Consider the following 17,675-nt stretch of genomic DNA (forward strand, 5'->3'; position numbering starts at 1 on the left):
TACACCAAGAAACAAATCCTTTCCACAGACAACTTCAAGCAAAATGTAGACTTATATAGGAAAATAACTAATGAATTAAATGCTTTACCCAAAGGCAGGTAGAATAACATTAAAGAAGATATGTGGCAGATGGTTCATCTAAAAACCGATGAGGGCATGATTTCTTGTCTCCTATGACTAAATGTCCTAAATATGCCAGCAAAATAACGCAGAACTACACTTACCCAAGTCCATCTCTTTTTAACGGCAGGGCATAGTAAAAGTGAATGACTCAATAAGAACACTCGTGTTTCAAACTGATCTGGCATCCTTCATTATACTCTATTTATGTAACATTACAACTATAGTATTTATATAGTGGCTTTCTTCCAGTTGGACTTAAAGCGTAGACTTTTAACATACAAACCTGTGTAACCTTCAACAGGATCACTTGGAAAGCTCATTCCAGCTGAGTTCCTAGCAGTAACTGTGACATTGTAAGAAGAACTGCAGGGAACTGGGATGTAGAAGTCCATGTAAGAAGTCCAGTAAGAGTTCAAGATGAATAAAGAGTTTGGATCATTTGCTATTTCCCCTTGGACTGCAGCCATATAATCTACTCCACAGTGACTTTCGTTCCAAGATACCTCCACTTCTTGAGGCTTTACAGTGCCATGGTAGATTGAAGTCTCCACTTGGTCAGGAGGACAGGGTACTGTAAAAAGACACGTTATAAAAATACATTATAGTGTCTCCTTGTTCTTGATCCAAGGAGAAATATGTCTTTTAGAAGTGAAAAAATAAAAATATCTTAATTGGGTTTTTTCTTTTGGATCAAAAGTAGGAAGGATAGGTAGAAGTATTGAACTTGATGGACTTTTTTCAGCCTAAATTACTATGTTACTATATCTTAAGCGCCAAAGTATATCATCGATATCTCCATTTCAGTTCCTGATGCATAACCCCATATTGTTGGTTTGTTTTGAAAAATTGCTTTGAGTGGATCTAGCATGGTGTGAAGGGTTACAGTCTGTGTATCACTGTACTGTCACTGATGTAGGCTTTAGCTTTGATTTCTAAACATACTCTCAATCCCCGTTAGTTTTCCCCCATCAAACGTGAGACACGTTTCAATGAGGGTATTAGAGCTGAAACAACGAATCGATAAAATCGATAATAATCGATAACGGAAATCATCGATAACGATTTCCGTTATCGATTAATCGAGTGATCAATTCGTTGTTGGAGCACTCGGCTCCTTTTACTTACCTCCGCGAGCGTTCCCCGCTTCTGCTACACGCTCTGCAGTCTCCGCCTTCTAGCTACGTGACGGATGTGACGCGTTCCGGAGGTAAGTATTCTTCATGTCTATGTGCACGGATCGCACAGAGCCACTCGCACAGAGCGAATCGCTCTGTGCGAATGGAGCCACTCGCACAGAGCGGTTCGCTCTGTGCGAGTGGCTCCACTCGCACAGAGCGGTTCGCTCTGTGCGAGTGGCTCCATTCGCACAGAGCGGTTCGCTCTGTGCGAGTGGCTCCATTCGCACAGAGCGGTTCGCTCTGTGCGAGTGGCTCCATTCGCACAGAGCGGTTCGCTCTGTGCGAGTGGCTCCATTCGCACAGAGCGGTTCGCTCTGTGCGAGTGGCTCCATTCGCACAGAGCGGTTCGCTCTGTGCGAGTGGCTCCATTCGCACAGAGCGGTTCGCTCTGTGCGAGTGGCTCCATTCGCACAGAGCGATTCGCTCTGTGCGAGTGGCTCCATTCGCACAGAGCGGTTCGTGAGTGTGGGTGCAGGGCAGAGTGGGGGTGGGGGTGCAGGGCAGAGTGGGGGTGGGGGTGCAGGGCAGGAGACTGGGTGCAGGGCAGAGTGGGGGTGGGGATGCAGGGTGTGAGTGGGGGTGCAGAGCAGAGTGGGAGACTGGGTGCAGGGCAGAGTGGGGGTGGGGATGCAGGGCAGGGTGTGGGTGTGAGTGTGGGTGCAGGGCAGAGTGGGTGCAGGGCAGAGTGTGAGTGTGGGGGCAGGGCAGAATGTGGGGGCAGGGCTGGGTGCAGGGCAGAGTTAGAGACTGGGTGCAGGGGCACAGTGCAAAGTGCTGGGTGCAAAGTGCCAGTGCTGGGTGCAAAGTGCCAGGGCTGGGTGCAAAGTGCTGGGTGCAAAGTGCCAGGGCTGGGTGCAAAGTGCAAAGTGCTGGTGCAAAGTGCTGAATGCTGGGTGCAAAGTGCTGGATGCAAAGTGCTGGGTGCAAAGTGCCAGGGCTGGGTGCAAAGTGCTGGGTGCAAAGTGCTGGGTGCAAAGTGCTGGGTGCAAAGTGCTGGGTGCAAAGTGCAAAGTGCTGGGGCAAAGTTTCTTGAACAGTAATAGTCCACCTCTTTTCAGAATGTTTGGGGTTATTTTGTTTCATAAATATTGTGTTTGGGTTCTTGTACTTTGAAAATATTGTTTTTTATTACATCATAACAAAATAAGAATGTTAATGTAAATTTTAAGTTGTTTTTTAACATCCAGTTCATTAAATTCTTTTAAATAAACGAAAAATTTGCATATTGTTTTTTTTTATCCGATTAATCGATTAATCGAAAAAATAATCGGCCGATTAATCGATTATTAAAATAATCGTTAGTTGCAGCCCTAGAGGGTATAATAACTGAAACAGAATAACACTTTTTATGCTACTTGTAACCAATGGTGTAAGAAGAAGTGCAATGACTGGACAGTGGATATGCTCATTAACACTTTGAGGGCTTGGTAAATCCTCAGAAACTCAAAGAGTTAAGACATATGGGTAGAACATGGTATTCATGTCAGGTACTGAATGTCTGCGTCATCATCCAATAATACATTACAATTATACATGTCCATATTCATTGTATTATAGAAGCTGGAGCACAACATACTTGCCAATAGTCCACTTCATTCACACCGTGGGCTAGAGTTTAAAATAAAAATAGGAAACATGCATGTTTATTTCAGATCTTCCAACTTACCTAAACCAGACAAGATGGGTGCGGTGGTGGAGCTGTTACATTTCACATCTGTAGCCAATACTGAAAACATATATGTACTTCCACAGTTTAGTTTGTGGGCCGTGCACAGAGTCTGCTCCGTGTCGCATGAGTGTACAAGGTTTTCATCTTTATACACGCTTGCCAGATAAGAGAGAGCTCCCCTGCTTGCTTCCCACAAGAGTGTGGCAGAACTATTTTTGCAGTCCATGAGTACTTTAGTCTTTTCAGGAACACAAGGAGCTACAGATTAAAAATAAATCAGGGAAACCATATAATTCACATCCTCTCAGTGGTGTTTTTGTCTTAATGGCCTTAAGTGGGGCTGATGGTTCTGTTGTATTATTTACAGAACCTGTAAATATTAAGCCTGGCTACTTTACACTCCTCCGGGTCGATCTATACGTTTTGCACATGCCAGTCAATTTAGAACATATGACATACTATAAGTATGTGAAGGCAAACACTTGATATCACAACATCCAAAAGGTTATACATCTTCAAAGGATGGTCTTACATATGACAATGAGAGTTGCAGTTTAACAATAGGCAGATGTTTGTAAGCTGTGCATCCATGAACTATATGGAGATCTATGGCATTTCCCCAATATTCTCAGCTGGATCTTTGCTGAGCATTATGGGAACTGCAGTCTTCTCTACATGTCTGTCTAGCTAGTAGTGAATTCTGGCATAGCCCTAGGGGGGGTAAGCATGGTGGTAGTCACTCTGCCAGCAGCCCCTCTGCATCTTATTTAACATGCTAGTAGGGAAGGTTAGCCTCCATAGCATGCAGCCAATGCTCAGCAGAGAGAATACCAGTGCCTGTCCTTCCCCGGGACAGGCCTAGGGTGCCCTCCAGTCTAAATAAACCACTGTACCCACCACCTACCTGTCTTCAATTTGTAGACTTCACTCCGTCGTGAATGACAATGCCGGTTCCCTGCAGTTACCTCAAAGAAATATTCTTGTCCACACCCCAAATCAGAAATTCGGCAGGATGAAGAAAGAGTAGAGCAGGATAGTTCATTGCCTGAAATATCACGGGCAATCGCTGTATAGAAAGTTTGTCGATAATTATTTTCCTGCCAGGAGACCAGAGCTTCATTTGTCACGCAGTCAATGTTCGCCAAAACATTATCTGGTGTACATGGGACTGAGGAAGAGAAATAATGGAATATGTTTTTTTATCTTGAGCTTTAAATTAATGACAATAAATTACCTGCACACAAAGGAAAATTTTATTTTGTAACAATCACCAGTACACTTTAAACATTCTTGTCAGAATATTGATATTCTTGCTTGTTTACGTCAGGGACATTTCATTATACTTCTCTATATGGCTTAGAGGAAGTGCACATTACATGTTTGGCATATAACACAATGCCAAACATAGGAATATTCTGTATTGGGGTAAAATTCTGAATTTTCTTGTCTGAATAGCAGTCAATGATATTTCTTCAACCAGGGCTATGTTGAGGCACCCCAGTGAGGGGTGAGCAGCACCCAGGCACCACCAGAGCCGGTCTTAGTACCTGGCACCCGCTCCCCAAGCAGCAGGACCAGTTGAGGAGATCACGGATTAATAAATGGAGCAGAAGGTCTGTCACATCAGACACTGAAGTGGTAGGCCTACACCACATCAATGTTTGGCTTAGTATATAGTGATAGGGGTTATGCTGCATTATTGTCAATGTCTGGCTCAATGTATAGTGATAGGGATTAAGCTGTACCACCGGCAATGTTTGCCTCAGTATATAATGATAACAGTTATGCTGTACCACCGTCAATGTCTGCCTCAGTATATAGTCATAGGGATTACGCTGTAACCCCGTCAATGTCTGCCTCAGTATATAATGATAACAGTTATGCTGCACCACCGTCAATGTCTGCCTCAGTATATGGAGATAGGTGTTATGCTGTACCACAGTCAGTGCATGCCTCAGTATATAATGATAACAGTTATCCTATACCACCATCAATGTTTGCCTCAGTATATAACGATAAGAATTATCCTATACCACCGTCAATGTTTGCCTCAGTATATATATATGCAGTTTTAAAGTGGGGGGGGGGTGTCACATACAGGATCCACCCAAGGTGCCAAATACACTAGGTACGCCCCTGGTTAATCCTATTACCTGTGTCAAAAACTCCCACACTATGCATTTCACTGCTGCAGTCCTTGTTGTTAGCTATAATGGAGACTGAGTAGCTGTATCCACAGAGCAGGTTTGTAATGTTACATGAGTTCATTGTTGTGTTGCAGTAGACTGTTTGGCCATCATTTCCCAAGGCAACGACTGTGTAGGATTCAGCACCGGTGCTGGGGGTCCAGGTGACATTGATACTGTGGCCGGTGCAGTCTATCTCAGCCATGGCTTCAGTGGGGGCACAAGGTGCTGGCAGTAAAGGAAAACATATTGGGTTTTTTTAGGCACAGTTAAAATATCGAGTGGAAAGTTAAAGCTTGAATTTTAATGTACCTTTCATAGTTATTGAATAATCTCTTAAAGAAATTATGATGATAGATGTGTGAAATTTTAAACATATTAAATTAATATTTCAGATTTTGAATTGAAATTGTATGCATCTCTTTTTGCCAATACTTAGAACCTATTAAGGACTGTCCTAGGTAAAGCCTTTTTAACCCACCATAACTCTCTAGAGCATTCCCACCAATTCTTATTACGGTTTAAATCTTGTATGGAGGAACCACAAGGGTGTTTGCTCAAGGGCTTATTATATACATAGAGGATATCACATACTCATTAGCCCAGCATAGCTGACTTCATTCTTAAAACATGTGTTAGGGAGCAAGAAACAGGTAGGTTCAAAAGCAGTGAGAAGTCCCACAAAGGTAGGTGACTATGTTTTACTTGTGGAATTCAGGGCTGCAAGACTCTAGAGCCTTGGCACACTATGTCTCTGTTACTATCCTCCTACTTACTAATAAAATAAGAGAACATGTTAGTGGTCCCCTCCAGCTCAGAAGTCTACCATATGGTGGGACCAACTCTTCTGTAAGGTCAGCCCATGGAGAAAGGTATATGGCACTGAATGTCTGCTCCCTCGTCCAGATAGGTAAACAATGGAGACGTTGTATTATAAGGTGGCCTGGTTATACTGTACCCCATTCATCCCTGATCTCCTTTATTATGGTAAATATGCTTATGCAAATCTACATTTGTTATAATCCAATACTTACATTTACGGTAACTTTACCTCCCATAACAATAATTCATTTTGATTGTGATGCTAAAAGAACGTTACCTGATGCCATCTGAGTAATATTCGTGGTTAAGCTGTGGCAGTTGTCATCAAAGGCTGTCACAGTGACATCGTAAACTTGGCCACACCCAAGCCCAGACACTGAACATGATGTGTCATTTGTGTTGCAGGTAGTTCTGTTCCCCTCCGGTCCAATAAATTCTGTGACATACGATTTTGCTCCCTTACTTGATTCCCAGAAAGCAGATGCTCCCATTAAGTGACACTGAGGTGTAGCCGTAAGGTGCTGAGGGCTGCAAGGAGCTAGAAAATAAAGTTCATGTGATCTTATAGTGAGAGAAATATAGGATCCAATGCTTGCCGAGGATCCAGAAGTAAATATTACTAAGGGCAAACAACTTTGTAAATCATTTATATAAAAAAAAAACACAAATACATTTGTTCTACTGTGTCTTCATTGACATATAATATGTTACTTTTCTATAATGTTACACATTCTATTACACATTCTATTTCTTCCTTTCTATTTTGGGCACCTTCACTTGTTTCATTTGCAGCATAAACTGACATGATTTTTATTTATTAGACTTGTGCAAGGAGAGCAAAATCACAAAATTTTCGTTTCATGTTTGGCGTGTTCATTTTTGACAACAAATTTTCTTTCCCGGCTGTTTGGCTCGGACAAAATTCGGGGGGCCTTTTTCCAATGGGAATGACATTCATGGGGCTTTCCCTGACGCCTTCTGGACTCACCTTTCATTATAGGCAAGAAAGGACAGTCAAAGAGGTGCAGCAACAGCAATAGTAGTAAGACACTGGGCCCTGGCAGACAGACACTGGCAGATGATAGGCACATGCAGTCCCGTTGAGCAGGACTGAATTTTCACCACAATATTATACAATATTTTTTTTAAATGTGCCCCCAGAGTAAGGTCGGTCAAAGAGGTGCAGCAGCAGCAGCAGTAGTAGTCAGGCACTGAGAATGGGCAGGCAGGCAAGCACTGGCAGATGGTAGGCACATGCAGCCCACGGAGCAGGATTGAATTTCCACAATATTATGGAATGTTTTAAAAAAAGGCTTCCCCAATAAGGTAGAGGGTTAGGTACAGGAGGTAGTGGCAGTGCCTTAAGATATTAAGGGACGCTGCCTGAATGGGTGATGCTCCGGTGGGTCAGTGCAGCTTCTCAAGGGATTGGAAATGGGACATGTGGCTGCCATTGCTTGTAGGAATTTGTATTTCCCGCATCCCTCTTTTTAGCATAACCATTTTATGCTGCATCTCATGCAATCTACGGACACGCATGTCTCTACAACTTTGACAACTGTTTTTAAGGGCCAACTCGCCCTTAACCCTTGAGTCAGTGTGTACTCTGGGGTGTCCTTGATATTTTGCAGGCAGCATTTTAGCTCCTCTATCGGTTTACAGAACAGCTTCATGACCTCCATTTGTAATTGTTCATTTGGAAAGACCTCCAGCAAGTCATGCATGTGTGGTTTGAGAGTGGCACTGCTCTGGCTTAAGTCCCCGGTCAATGCTCTCCTCAGAGGATATGTAGTGAAGAGCCCGCTGCTGTTCTAGGATCCGGATCATCATGTCCAGGGCGGAGTTCCAACGGGTTATTTCAAACTGACGTAGACGGTGGTGGGGTAGGCCTGCTTTGTCCTGCTCCTCCCTCAGCTGCTTGCTTGTATAAAAACGAATGCACAAGTCTACTGTTTATCATAATTAATGCCTAATTCTCTTCATGTTTTTCTTTTATATAAGCCCTTCTAAGTGTGTCCTACATTTGTTTGGCGCAGTAGGCTTGAAGACTAAATGGTAAGGTACTAAAATATGCTTGAGATATAAAGAACAAGTAACCATAAAGATGATTCAGAATGGGAAAATCGGGTCTTATCTGATACAGGAAGCTATATTCAAGTTTCTATGCTAATCATTACCTGACACAAATTCCACCTCAGAGCTTTCTGTGCTTTTACAATCGTCATGCGTGGCCAAGACAGTCAGGGTATAAACTTCTCCACATTCCAGCATGGGCAACATACAACTGGTCTCAAAAGTGTTTACTGTGAGAAGATGACCATGTCTTCCAGTAGCTGTAGCAGTATAGCCAGTGGCTCCAGAACTGCTGTTCCAGGACACTAACAATGCGTTATCACCACATATCACAGTGGAGACAACATTCTGGGGAATGCATGGAACTAGGAGGAAGAAAACAATAAATTACGATTAAATTCTCAGTTTAGAAGTCGTCAAGCCACAAATTTCCAAATAACATAAAAATATAGCAGGCTTTGTCTCAGTTCAGTCTAAGAATTCACATCAAGGGATAAGCGGAGTACATCTAGATACTTATCTAAACCCTACAACGGTTTGTCGGTGCAATATTAGACAGGGGTATATTAGTCTGTCTTCACAGTGATGACAAGCAGAGATGAATCAGATCTCAGATATAACTGCATATCTTCCCTCTAATCAAAGAGACACTCACCAGATTTGAATGTCACCTGAGTACTGCCAGGTCCCCTGCAGGTTCCATCCTCTGCCCAAACTGTCACTGTGTAATTCTGCCCGCATTCCAGGTTATGGAGCTCACAGGACGTGTCAGATGTATTGCAGGTTCGGAAGCTATTAAAGCCATGTGCATTGACTAGGTACGATCTTGCATTTTTACTTTTGTGCCAATCTACCAACCCAGAATTGTTCTCGCATGCTGCATAGGCATCAAGTATTTGGGGAGCACAGGGAACTATAGGAAAACAGAATACTTTGATTAATTTTGTAGTGTAGGGAGTATGTGTCTGTTGGGTCTTAAGAGGTTTATTTAAGCAGAGGTGAAGTGCTGGTCACACTGTAGCATACATTATTCTTTTTCAAACAAAATGTAGAATCTATAGATTTATGATCTTTGTCTCTGACTTACTTGTCTTAAAATGGATAGATTTGTTCCCAGTGCTGTTGCAGCTCTCAGAAGAGCTACTTATTGTGAATTCATAGTCCTCGTCACACAGCAGGTCAGTAAAATTGCAAGATGTATTTGAAGTAACACACAAGCTCTCATGCTCTCCATTATGAGCAGTGACGGTGTAAATATCTGCACCACGGGCAGAATCCCAAGACAAGGTCACAGAATGGGTATCACATGTCACCGAGCCACTGAGATCAGTGGGGACACATGGAGCTAAAATAAACAGAATTTAAAGATTTTAATAACTCGGGGACTGGAATTTTTTTTTAGCATAGCCAAACCCAGATTGCTAGTATGTGTAGTGTATCGATTAAAACGAATTTTTATAATTGACATAATTATTGGCATTTATTACATATAACATGCTAACATGTTTTATAGCACTACATAATTAAGTTCCCCATCAATTTGCTATACAGTGAAACATTACATTAAGATTTGTAAGATTTTTTTGGAGTGGATGACCAAATCTACTAATCTGTAAAATGTAAAGGTTTAAACGTTACCACTATTTTATCCAAGTTTATCGTTTTGTGGATCAAAACCTACATAACTAACATTTTTTTTAACCTATTTTTCTCTTCCTAAAGCTGTCAAGACTACGTCCAACTACCAGGTTGGGGTAACGTAATGGGGAGAAATAATCATGTCAATCCCATAATCACAATAGCTGTTTATCTGGGCTAATGGTATCTCTATAGATATTATTATTTGTGGTCCTTGGAGTTTAAAAATGGAGTATTGGATTTAGAAGAAGAGTTCATTATTATAAAAAGAAGAAATTCAGAAAGTGTTGCTAATAAATATGTTGGTTGATGTTTCCACAAACATGTCAACCATACCAAACACACCTGTTTTGATCATGACAGATGAGCTGTTCCCACTGCTGCACTGGTCATTAAATGCCGCTACAGATGCAGTATAAGTCCGTCCACACTCTATGGCTCTGATATCACAGCTTCCATCAGTGGTGTTACAGGTTAAAGCATTCCCACTGCTTGCCATTAAGGTTCCCACGTAATGTTCTGCTCCATATGTCTCACCCCATGATAGGCTAATGAAATCCCTGGCACATCTTGGTAATGTGTCTAAGATCTGGGGAACACATGGTCCTGAGGAGAGATACAAGTAGCTATGAATGGACATTCACAGCACAATAGTTGAAATAACAAAGAAAATCAATGGCTTCATGTCCAGCTGACTTAAAAATGTACGTAAGACTGTCAGTGAAATAATGCGTGGCTGTCCATAGACAGAGATGAATTTTAACAAAATTCTGGGCTCTAACAATGACTGTGGGCATTACAAAAAAGCTTAGTATACACGGCCACTGGAGCAAAGGTCTTGTTTGCTTAACTCTTCTTTTCCCAAATGGCATGCCAAAAAACTAGGTATGAGATGACCCTGACACCTGGAAAGCAGAAGCCACACATGCCTCATCCTATTGCTGCCCTGACTGCTCATCAGCATGGCCTCTATACTGCCGACTGCTTCAATCAATACCATACAGCTTACAAATATTGGCAAATTCTGTCATCCAGTAGTTACATCAAGTTCCCTGCTCTACTTTTGCAGCACATGTAATCTACTACTAGTGCCCAACTTTGTAATCTTTATGTGTGGATCACTTCCAAAATTCTATCTGTATTAATATCTACTACTGATCTACCAATGTCACTGCATAATAAGCACTTACCAGTCTGCAGCTGGACTGGAGCACTGGGTTCACTGGTGCACTGATCATTAACTGCAGTGACAGTGATGGCAAATGTGTGACCACACGGCAAGGCACTGACATCGCAGGTGCTCCCAGTGGAATTGCAGGAAAATGGCTCTTCATTGACCCAGAAAACTCTTGAAATATAACTCTGGGCTCCAGAACTTGGGTTCCAACTCACGGCGGCAGTATTGTTCTCACAATTGATCTGAGCTGATACATTTGTGGGTGTACAGGGACCTTTGAAAGAGGGAAGCTTTGATCAATCTCAATATAACATTCTTTAACTTAACATAATGAAAATCTTATAACATGGTTTATCGAGGCGTTTCAGTTGGTTGGGCTCATCTTACACCATTTCCCTCAATATGTCTCAATATCACATTGATCTTCGTCACAAGATCTTCTCATTTGAAACAGCATACTTAGAGAAAAAACATTTCAAATTATAAAGCTTGCATATTATTGATCCAACTGGCCTATGTCTGAAAAGGTGTGCCATTTCGTAATTGCCACATTCTACTTGAATATGGAAATTCATTAAATCTGGGCCATTGTTGTGCCCCAATTACATTGTTAGTAACCACTGCTCTATATTTTTGATTCCTCCTTTGAGGTCTGTATGCTGCCTGATGCTGGCCTCTGGAAAATAACATGTCCTATCCCAGGCATCCAGCAACAGCAACATATACTAGATAGGCCAGCAGTCCTCCTCTCAAAAACTGAAGAGCAGATCATCTTCTTGGTTGCTCAGGTCCTCTGGTGTCCTCCTGCTCAATGAAGTAATAAGAGGGAGATCTCCCCATCTAACAGATTTACATTATGGGGGGCTGTGCGCTCCTTCATGTCACACAATGTAATGTCATATCTTGCTACAGTGAGGATGGCACCTGGGGGCATTGCCATGAGTTAGGCTTAGGGCAACGCCCAAGGTAAATATGCCTGTGTCCATTGGCATCCCTTAAAAGTGGATGTCTTTATCAGTATATGGCATTGGAGAGTGTTTGTGTGTACGTTTTTGGTGTTAGCATGTGTGTATGGTCGTATAGTGTTTGTGTGAGTGTTGCTGTATGGCGTATGAAGTTTGTGTGTATGAGTGTTAGATTATATGTATTACTGTATGGTGTTAGGGTATGTGTGTGTTAGTGTATGGTGTCAGCATGTGTGTGTATGATGCTAGAGTGATTGCATGTAGTGTTAGCATGAGTGTGAATATTACTATATGGTGTAAGAGTGAGTGTGTGTCAGTGTATGGTTTCAGAGTATCAGGGTGAGACTAGGCTTAGTGGCATCTGGGAAAGGGAGAGCTTGTGTGTCTATGTACTGTATGTGTCAATGTAGAGTGAGTTTGTGTGCGTTATTTGGAACAGACTATAGAGTTGTACTTACTGCTGTGAAACACTAGATATGCACTTTCAGTTTTACACTGATCTCCAAATGCTGTGACTGTAACATTGTAAATCTGACCACAGGCTAGCATCTCAATACTACAAGTTGATTCAAATGTAGTGCAGGCATAGTCTTCTCCATGAGATCCTCTAACCACTGCTGTGTAATTCAGAGCTCCAGATGATCTGTCCCATGATAATGCTGTCATATTTGTTCCGCAAAGGACCACAGCCATCACGTTTTGTGGCACACAGGGTTCTAAAGTTAATTGTGTATACATGAATATAAAACATACGGTAATATTAAACATAACACATAATGAGTCATAAGAGTAAAATATAGTAAGAATACTGTACATCGATAAAATGTTACTAAAAAAAGAAAAATTGGTTTTATATATTTGTATTAACTGTATCTCCCTTCTCTCTCTCCTTTTCTCTCCCCTCTCCTCCTCTTCTCTCTCTCTCTCCTTGTACTCACCTCAGCCACTCCTGGCGCAGGCCTTTCTCTTACATATGATATATTTTGGATAGATATTAATTACAGACATATTATATTAGGGGTAGAATAAAATCGCAAAAGATTTAGCACATGAACACAGGAACGGATGAGACACCGAGATCACAGTGAACTTAATAATAATAAACCTATTACACAAGAACATCTTTCCTTTTTGTTGAGGGTCTGTTGTGGAGTGTATGAGATCACCAACTGTTTATGGGGAGAAATCACTAACCTGGCACTTTGCAGATTGGTTGAACACCTTAACTACTTGACTTTATCGTGTATTAGGAATAGCTCTAATGTTTGGTAATCTCTTGAAAGCCATCTCACCAAGTTAACAATGCAATATACAGCACTAAATCTGGCTGTAAGCCTTCAGGAGCAGCAAAGAACATTTTCTTCTCTCACCTGTGTAGAATTCCACTGGACTTGCCACACTGCTACAATGAAAATTGGATGCAGTGAGCAGTACACTGTATGTCTGCCCACACTCAAGGCCACTGATGTCACAGGTTGTGGTCTGGGAGGTACACGTTATGTTCCATCCATTTGCCCCGGTAACAACTGCAGAATACATTGTTGCTCCAAGTGCAGAATCCCACCACAAGGACCCCAAGTCAGTCCCACACTCTAGTTCTACCCTGATGTTTGTAGGAACACACGGTGCTGTAATACAAAAGAAAGTTGGTTTTCAACTCGGAATCCTTGCCATGACTTACCCACTAACTGTAATGTCTTTCTACTGATCACAGTAGTATCCCATGTGGTCCCAGACACATTCGAAATACAACAACAGGACACCATGCAGTACAACACATAGCATTAATAAAAGGATATATTTTAAATTATTTTTGATAATTGTATACCCAATAACAGTGAAGGCAGAGAAATATTTAGAGGGCATGAGAGAGAGAGAGAATGAGAGTGTGAGAATGTGTGAGTGAATGTCGGCCCACATATTTCATACAATAATTTTGAATTCCTTGCTGAATCTGAATGCACATGTCTACAGTGTATAGTGCTAAAGTTAGTGTGTGTGTATACTATACTGCAGTGTCAGTGTGTGTGTGTGAAGTGCCAGAGTCAGTGAGTGTGTGTATAGTGTTAGAGTCAGTGTATATATTTATAGTGCTAGAGTCAGTGTGTATACATGTGTATGCAAACGTATAGTACGTACAGTGTCAGAGACAGTCTGTATGTGTTAGTGTATGTTGTTGTAAAGTGTGTGTGTTGTAAAGTGTGTGGTGCTAGTGTGTATGAGTGTATGGTGTTGTGTGTGTTACTGTATAGTATTAGAGTATATGTCAGCATGTAGTGCTAGAGCGTGTGTTTATTAGTGTATGTTGTTAGAATGCCTGTGCATGAGCATATGATGTTAACATGTGTGTCTGTTACTGTATAGTGTTAGCGTACGTAAACACGTTAGTTCCAATTTATTTAGCAATTTCATATTTAGCAATTAAATATCTACTTGATTTGCTAGTACTGTATTAATTTATGAGCTTATTAATGTTTTCACAAATGTATTTATTGTTTATTAAATGGATTATCCTTACTGTTTATTAAATAATTCATGTATTGATCAAAACTATTTAAACTTTTTTTAAATTATCTATTACATATATTTTGTGAGATATCTTCATTATCTTTAGAATGTGACATATTTATTGATTATTTTATATATATATATATATATATATATATATATATATATATATATATTTAATATTAAGGGGGACATATGATGGTGGAGCACCACTGGAGAGGGAAGATTTCACCAAAACATTAAATTAATGAAAATGAAGTAAAAATATTTGGGGAAAAATGGTTCCTACATTTTTTGGCTGCCTCCTAGATTCAAACTAAATTTGTTAACCATTGTTTAAATGTATCCCTAGATTAAGGGAGTTTCTTGCACCTGGCATTTGGAGGAGTTTAATTTGATTGTTAACAATCTACATAGCTCATTAGGTACAATGCATTTAACACACTATAACCTTGTAGATTGTGAATTTACACGAGCATGGCTCTCTTCTTCTTCTTCTGTAGCAGTCTGACTTAACATGGTTATATTAATGTCAATTTCGTGTATTGTCAATTTTAATGTTATTGTTATTTTTTGCTCTACCCTATTGTAATATCAGGAGCGCCATAAATAAAATGTAACGTAATAATGTAATTGTAGTGTTTTGAGGACCAAAAGTAATGCTAATGAATATTCATGTTGACTAATATTTATTAATTATGCATGATATGATTATAAAAACCAGTGGACTTTAATGTAGTAACATTAGGTTCTAATATATCCATCCTTTCATGTATTTAATGCGACTCCACCACTGGTCTATGGTGTCTGGCCCATCCTGCACTTGCAAGCAAGGTATTGCTGGAAAGGGTTCTGCATCAAAGGGCATCAAAGTGCAGATCTGCCATTTAAAGCACCCATATGATTTGCACGTCTACCCTGGAGTGATTTAAACATGAGAAAACAGAGGATATTCAGGGGTTTCAGGACTAAAATCAGCACAGTATTAACAGAGAGGAGTGGTGGGCAGGCCATCATGGGTTATAGATTTATGGATGGATAAAAAGTTGAAGTTTTGAAGATCTTTTTTTACAATATCTTTATATGCACTCTCAAGAAATAAGTTCACCATATGAAAACACCTGATAAAAGTTTATTGCTTCACTCCACGTAGAAAATGAGATCTTCAAAGCATATGCATACTATACCTTCATCTGCATGAGTCTCTTACCTGATTGAAAGGTGACATCTGTACTACCAGGTCCCTGGCAGATGCCATCCTCTGCAAATACTGTCACAGTGTAATTCTCCCCACAGTTCAAGTTCTGGAGCTCACAGGACGTGTCAAATGTGTTGCATGACAGGGTAGTATCAAAGCTGTTTGCACTGACCATGTATGATCTGGCATTTTGGCTCTTATCCCATTGTACAAACCCAGAATTATTCCCACACATCGTATAGACATCAAGGATTTGGGGAGCACAGGGAACTTAAGGGAAGAAAAGACAAATAATACATATTAGCCATTAGGGGTGTGTGTATAATTCTGATGTTCATGCAAAAACAGGAAGCTGTAGAAGTGTAATGGTGGCCACACTGAAGAGTTCACTCAACCCCTGGTGATACCAAACAGTATCACTGAGCTACAGGTTCATGATCGTTTTCTCTGACTTACTTGTTTCCAGATGGATAGATTTGTTCCCAGTGCTGTTGCAGCTCTCAGAAGAGCTAATTATTGTGAATTCATAGTCCTCGTCACACAGCAGATCAGTAAAATTGCAAGATGTATTTGAAGTAACACACAAGCTCTCATGCTCTCCATTTTGAGCGATAATGGTGTATATATCTGCACCACGGGCAGAATCCCAAGACAAGGTCACAGAATGGGTGTCACATGTCACCGAGCCACTGAGATCAGTGGGGACACATGGAGCTGGAATAATAAAGAAATTAAAGAATATTGTGCCATGAATGGTATAAAGGACAGAAAGCAGACGGGACAGAATGAGTGGCAAATAACGTTTAGTATTCATCATACATCATTAAAAAATGTTCTTAATGGTCAATCACAAAGATTTACCAGGCATAAAACGGGAGCCATAAACAAAATACCGTATTTGCTCAAATATAAGATGACCCTGATTATAAGATGACCCCCCAAAAGTTTAATATTAATTTAGAAAAGAAAGAAAAAGCATGAATATAAGACTACCCTATAAAAATCCAGGTGTTTCTCCAACTATTTGAGAGAATAACAAATACCTGCTTTGACCGTGACAAATGAGCTGTTCCCACTGCTGCACTGGTCATTAAATGCCGCTACAGATGCAGTATAAGTCCGTCCACACTCTATGGCTCTGATATCACAGCTTCCATCAGTGGTGTTACAGGTTAAAGCATTCCCACTGCTTTCCATTAAGATTCCCACGTAACGTTCTGCTCCAGATGTCTCACCCCATGACAGAGTGAGGAAGTCCGTGACACATAGGGGTAATGTGTCTAATATTTGAGGGACACATGGACCTGGAGAAAAGTTGAAGTAACTGTAACACTTCTGGCATAGAAAGAGAAAGAGGAAAAGGACAATGACCTTAATTGAGGCAAGGGAGGCCTGCAGTTCTTTGCATGTTAGTCTGGGCTCTTTTGTGACATCCTGGATGAGTCTTCAATACGCTCTTGGAGGAATTTTGGTAGGCTGACCACTCCCAGGAAGGTTCACCACTGTTCCCACTTTTCTCTAAATTTGTAGAAAATGGCTCTCACAGCGGTTCACTGGAGTCCCAGATGCTTAACAATGTCTTTGTAACCCTTTCCAGACTGATAAATATCAACGACTGTTTCTCATCTGTACTTGCATTTCTTTAGATCGCAGCATCATGTGCTGCTTTTTGAGACTTTTTGAGAGCTTACTTCATTTTGCAAGACTCTATTTAATTGATGTTTAGATTGAACAGGGCTAGCAGTAACCACACCTGAATGCGTCTGGTGAAACTCAACCTAATTATCAACTGCATTTGGTTCATTGATTGATTTAGTAACTAAGAGGGAAATTACCGTATTTGCTCGATTATAAGACGACCCCGATTATAAGACGACCCCCCAAAATCAAAATATTAATTTAGGAAAAAAACAAAAAGCCTGAATATAAGACGACCCTATAGGAAAAAAAGTTTTACCAGTAAATATTAATTCATGTAAATATATTTTTTAAATTTCCTTTTATTTGCCAACCTGCCCCCCCCAGTTATGCCACTCTGCCCCCAGAAATGCTTTATACCCCCCCTATTTGCCACTCTGCCCCATGATATGCCTTATACCCCTATATGCCACTCTGGCATATAGGGGGTTAAAAGGCAT

General features: G+C 40.8%; 1 protein-coding gene across 1 annotated transcript in view; it reads right to left on the bottom strand.

Moving 5' to 3' along the window:
• Positions 1-17,675, bottom strand: part of LOC128500923 (uncharacterized) — a 44,562-nt gene that overhangs the window by 1,195 nt on the left and 25,692 nt on the right. Inside the window, exons 24-38 of the mRNA XM_053470294.1 lie at positions 16,581-16,841; positions 15,994-16,251; positions 15,550-15,807; positions 13,202-13,459; positions 12,290-12,547; positions 10,880-11,164; positions 10,035-10,295; positions 9,139-9,396; positions 8,707-8,964; positions 8,156-8,416; positions 6,256-6,516; positions 5,124-5,384; positions 3,875-4,138; positions 2,968-3,228; positions 407-694 (exon numbers count right to left, since the gene is read on the bottom strand). Coding sequence (XP_053326269.1) covers positions 407-694; positions 2,968-3,228; positions 3,875-4,138; positions 5,124-5,384; positions 6,256-6,516; positions 8,156-8,416; positions 8,707-8,964; positions 9,139-9,396; positions 10,035-10,295; positions 10,880-11,164; positions 12,290-12,547; positions 13,202-13,459; positions 15,550-15,807; positions 15,994-16,251; positions 16,581-16,841 — 3,951 coding nt within the window. The remainder of the gene's footprint in view (positions 1-406; positions 695-2,967; positions 3,229-3,874; positions 4,139-5,123; positions 5,385-6,255; positions 6,517-8,155; positions 8,417-8,706; positions 8,965-9,138; positions 9,397-10,034; positions 10,296-10,879; positions 11,165-12,289; positions 12,548-13,201; positions 13,460-15,549; positions 15,808-15,993; positions 16,252-16,580; positions 16,842-17,675) is intronic.

The sequence above is a fragment of the Spea bombifrons genome, chromosome 6, assembly GCF_027358695.1.
Source record: "Spea bombifrons isolate aSpeBom1 chromosome 6, aSpeBom1.2.pri, whole genome shotgun sequence".
NCBI classification, from domain to species: Eukaryota; Metazoa; Chordata; class Amphibia; order Anura; family Pelobatidae; genus Spea; species Spea bombifrons.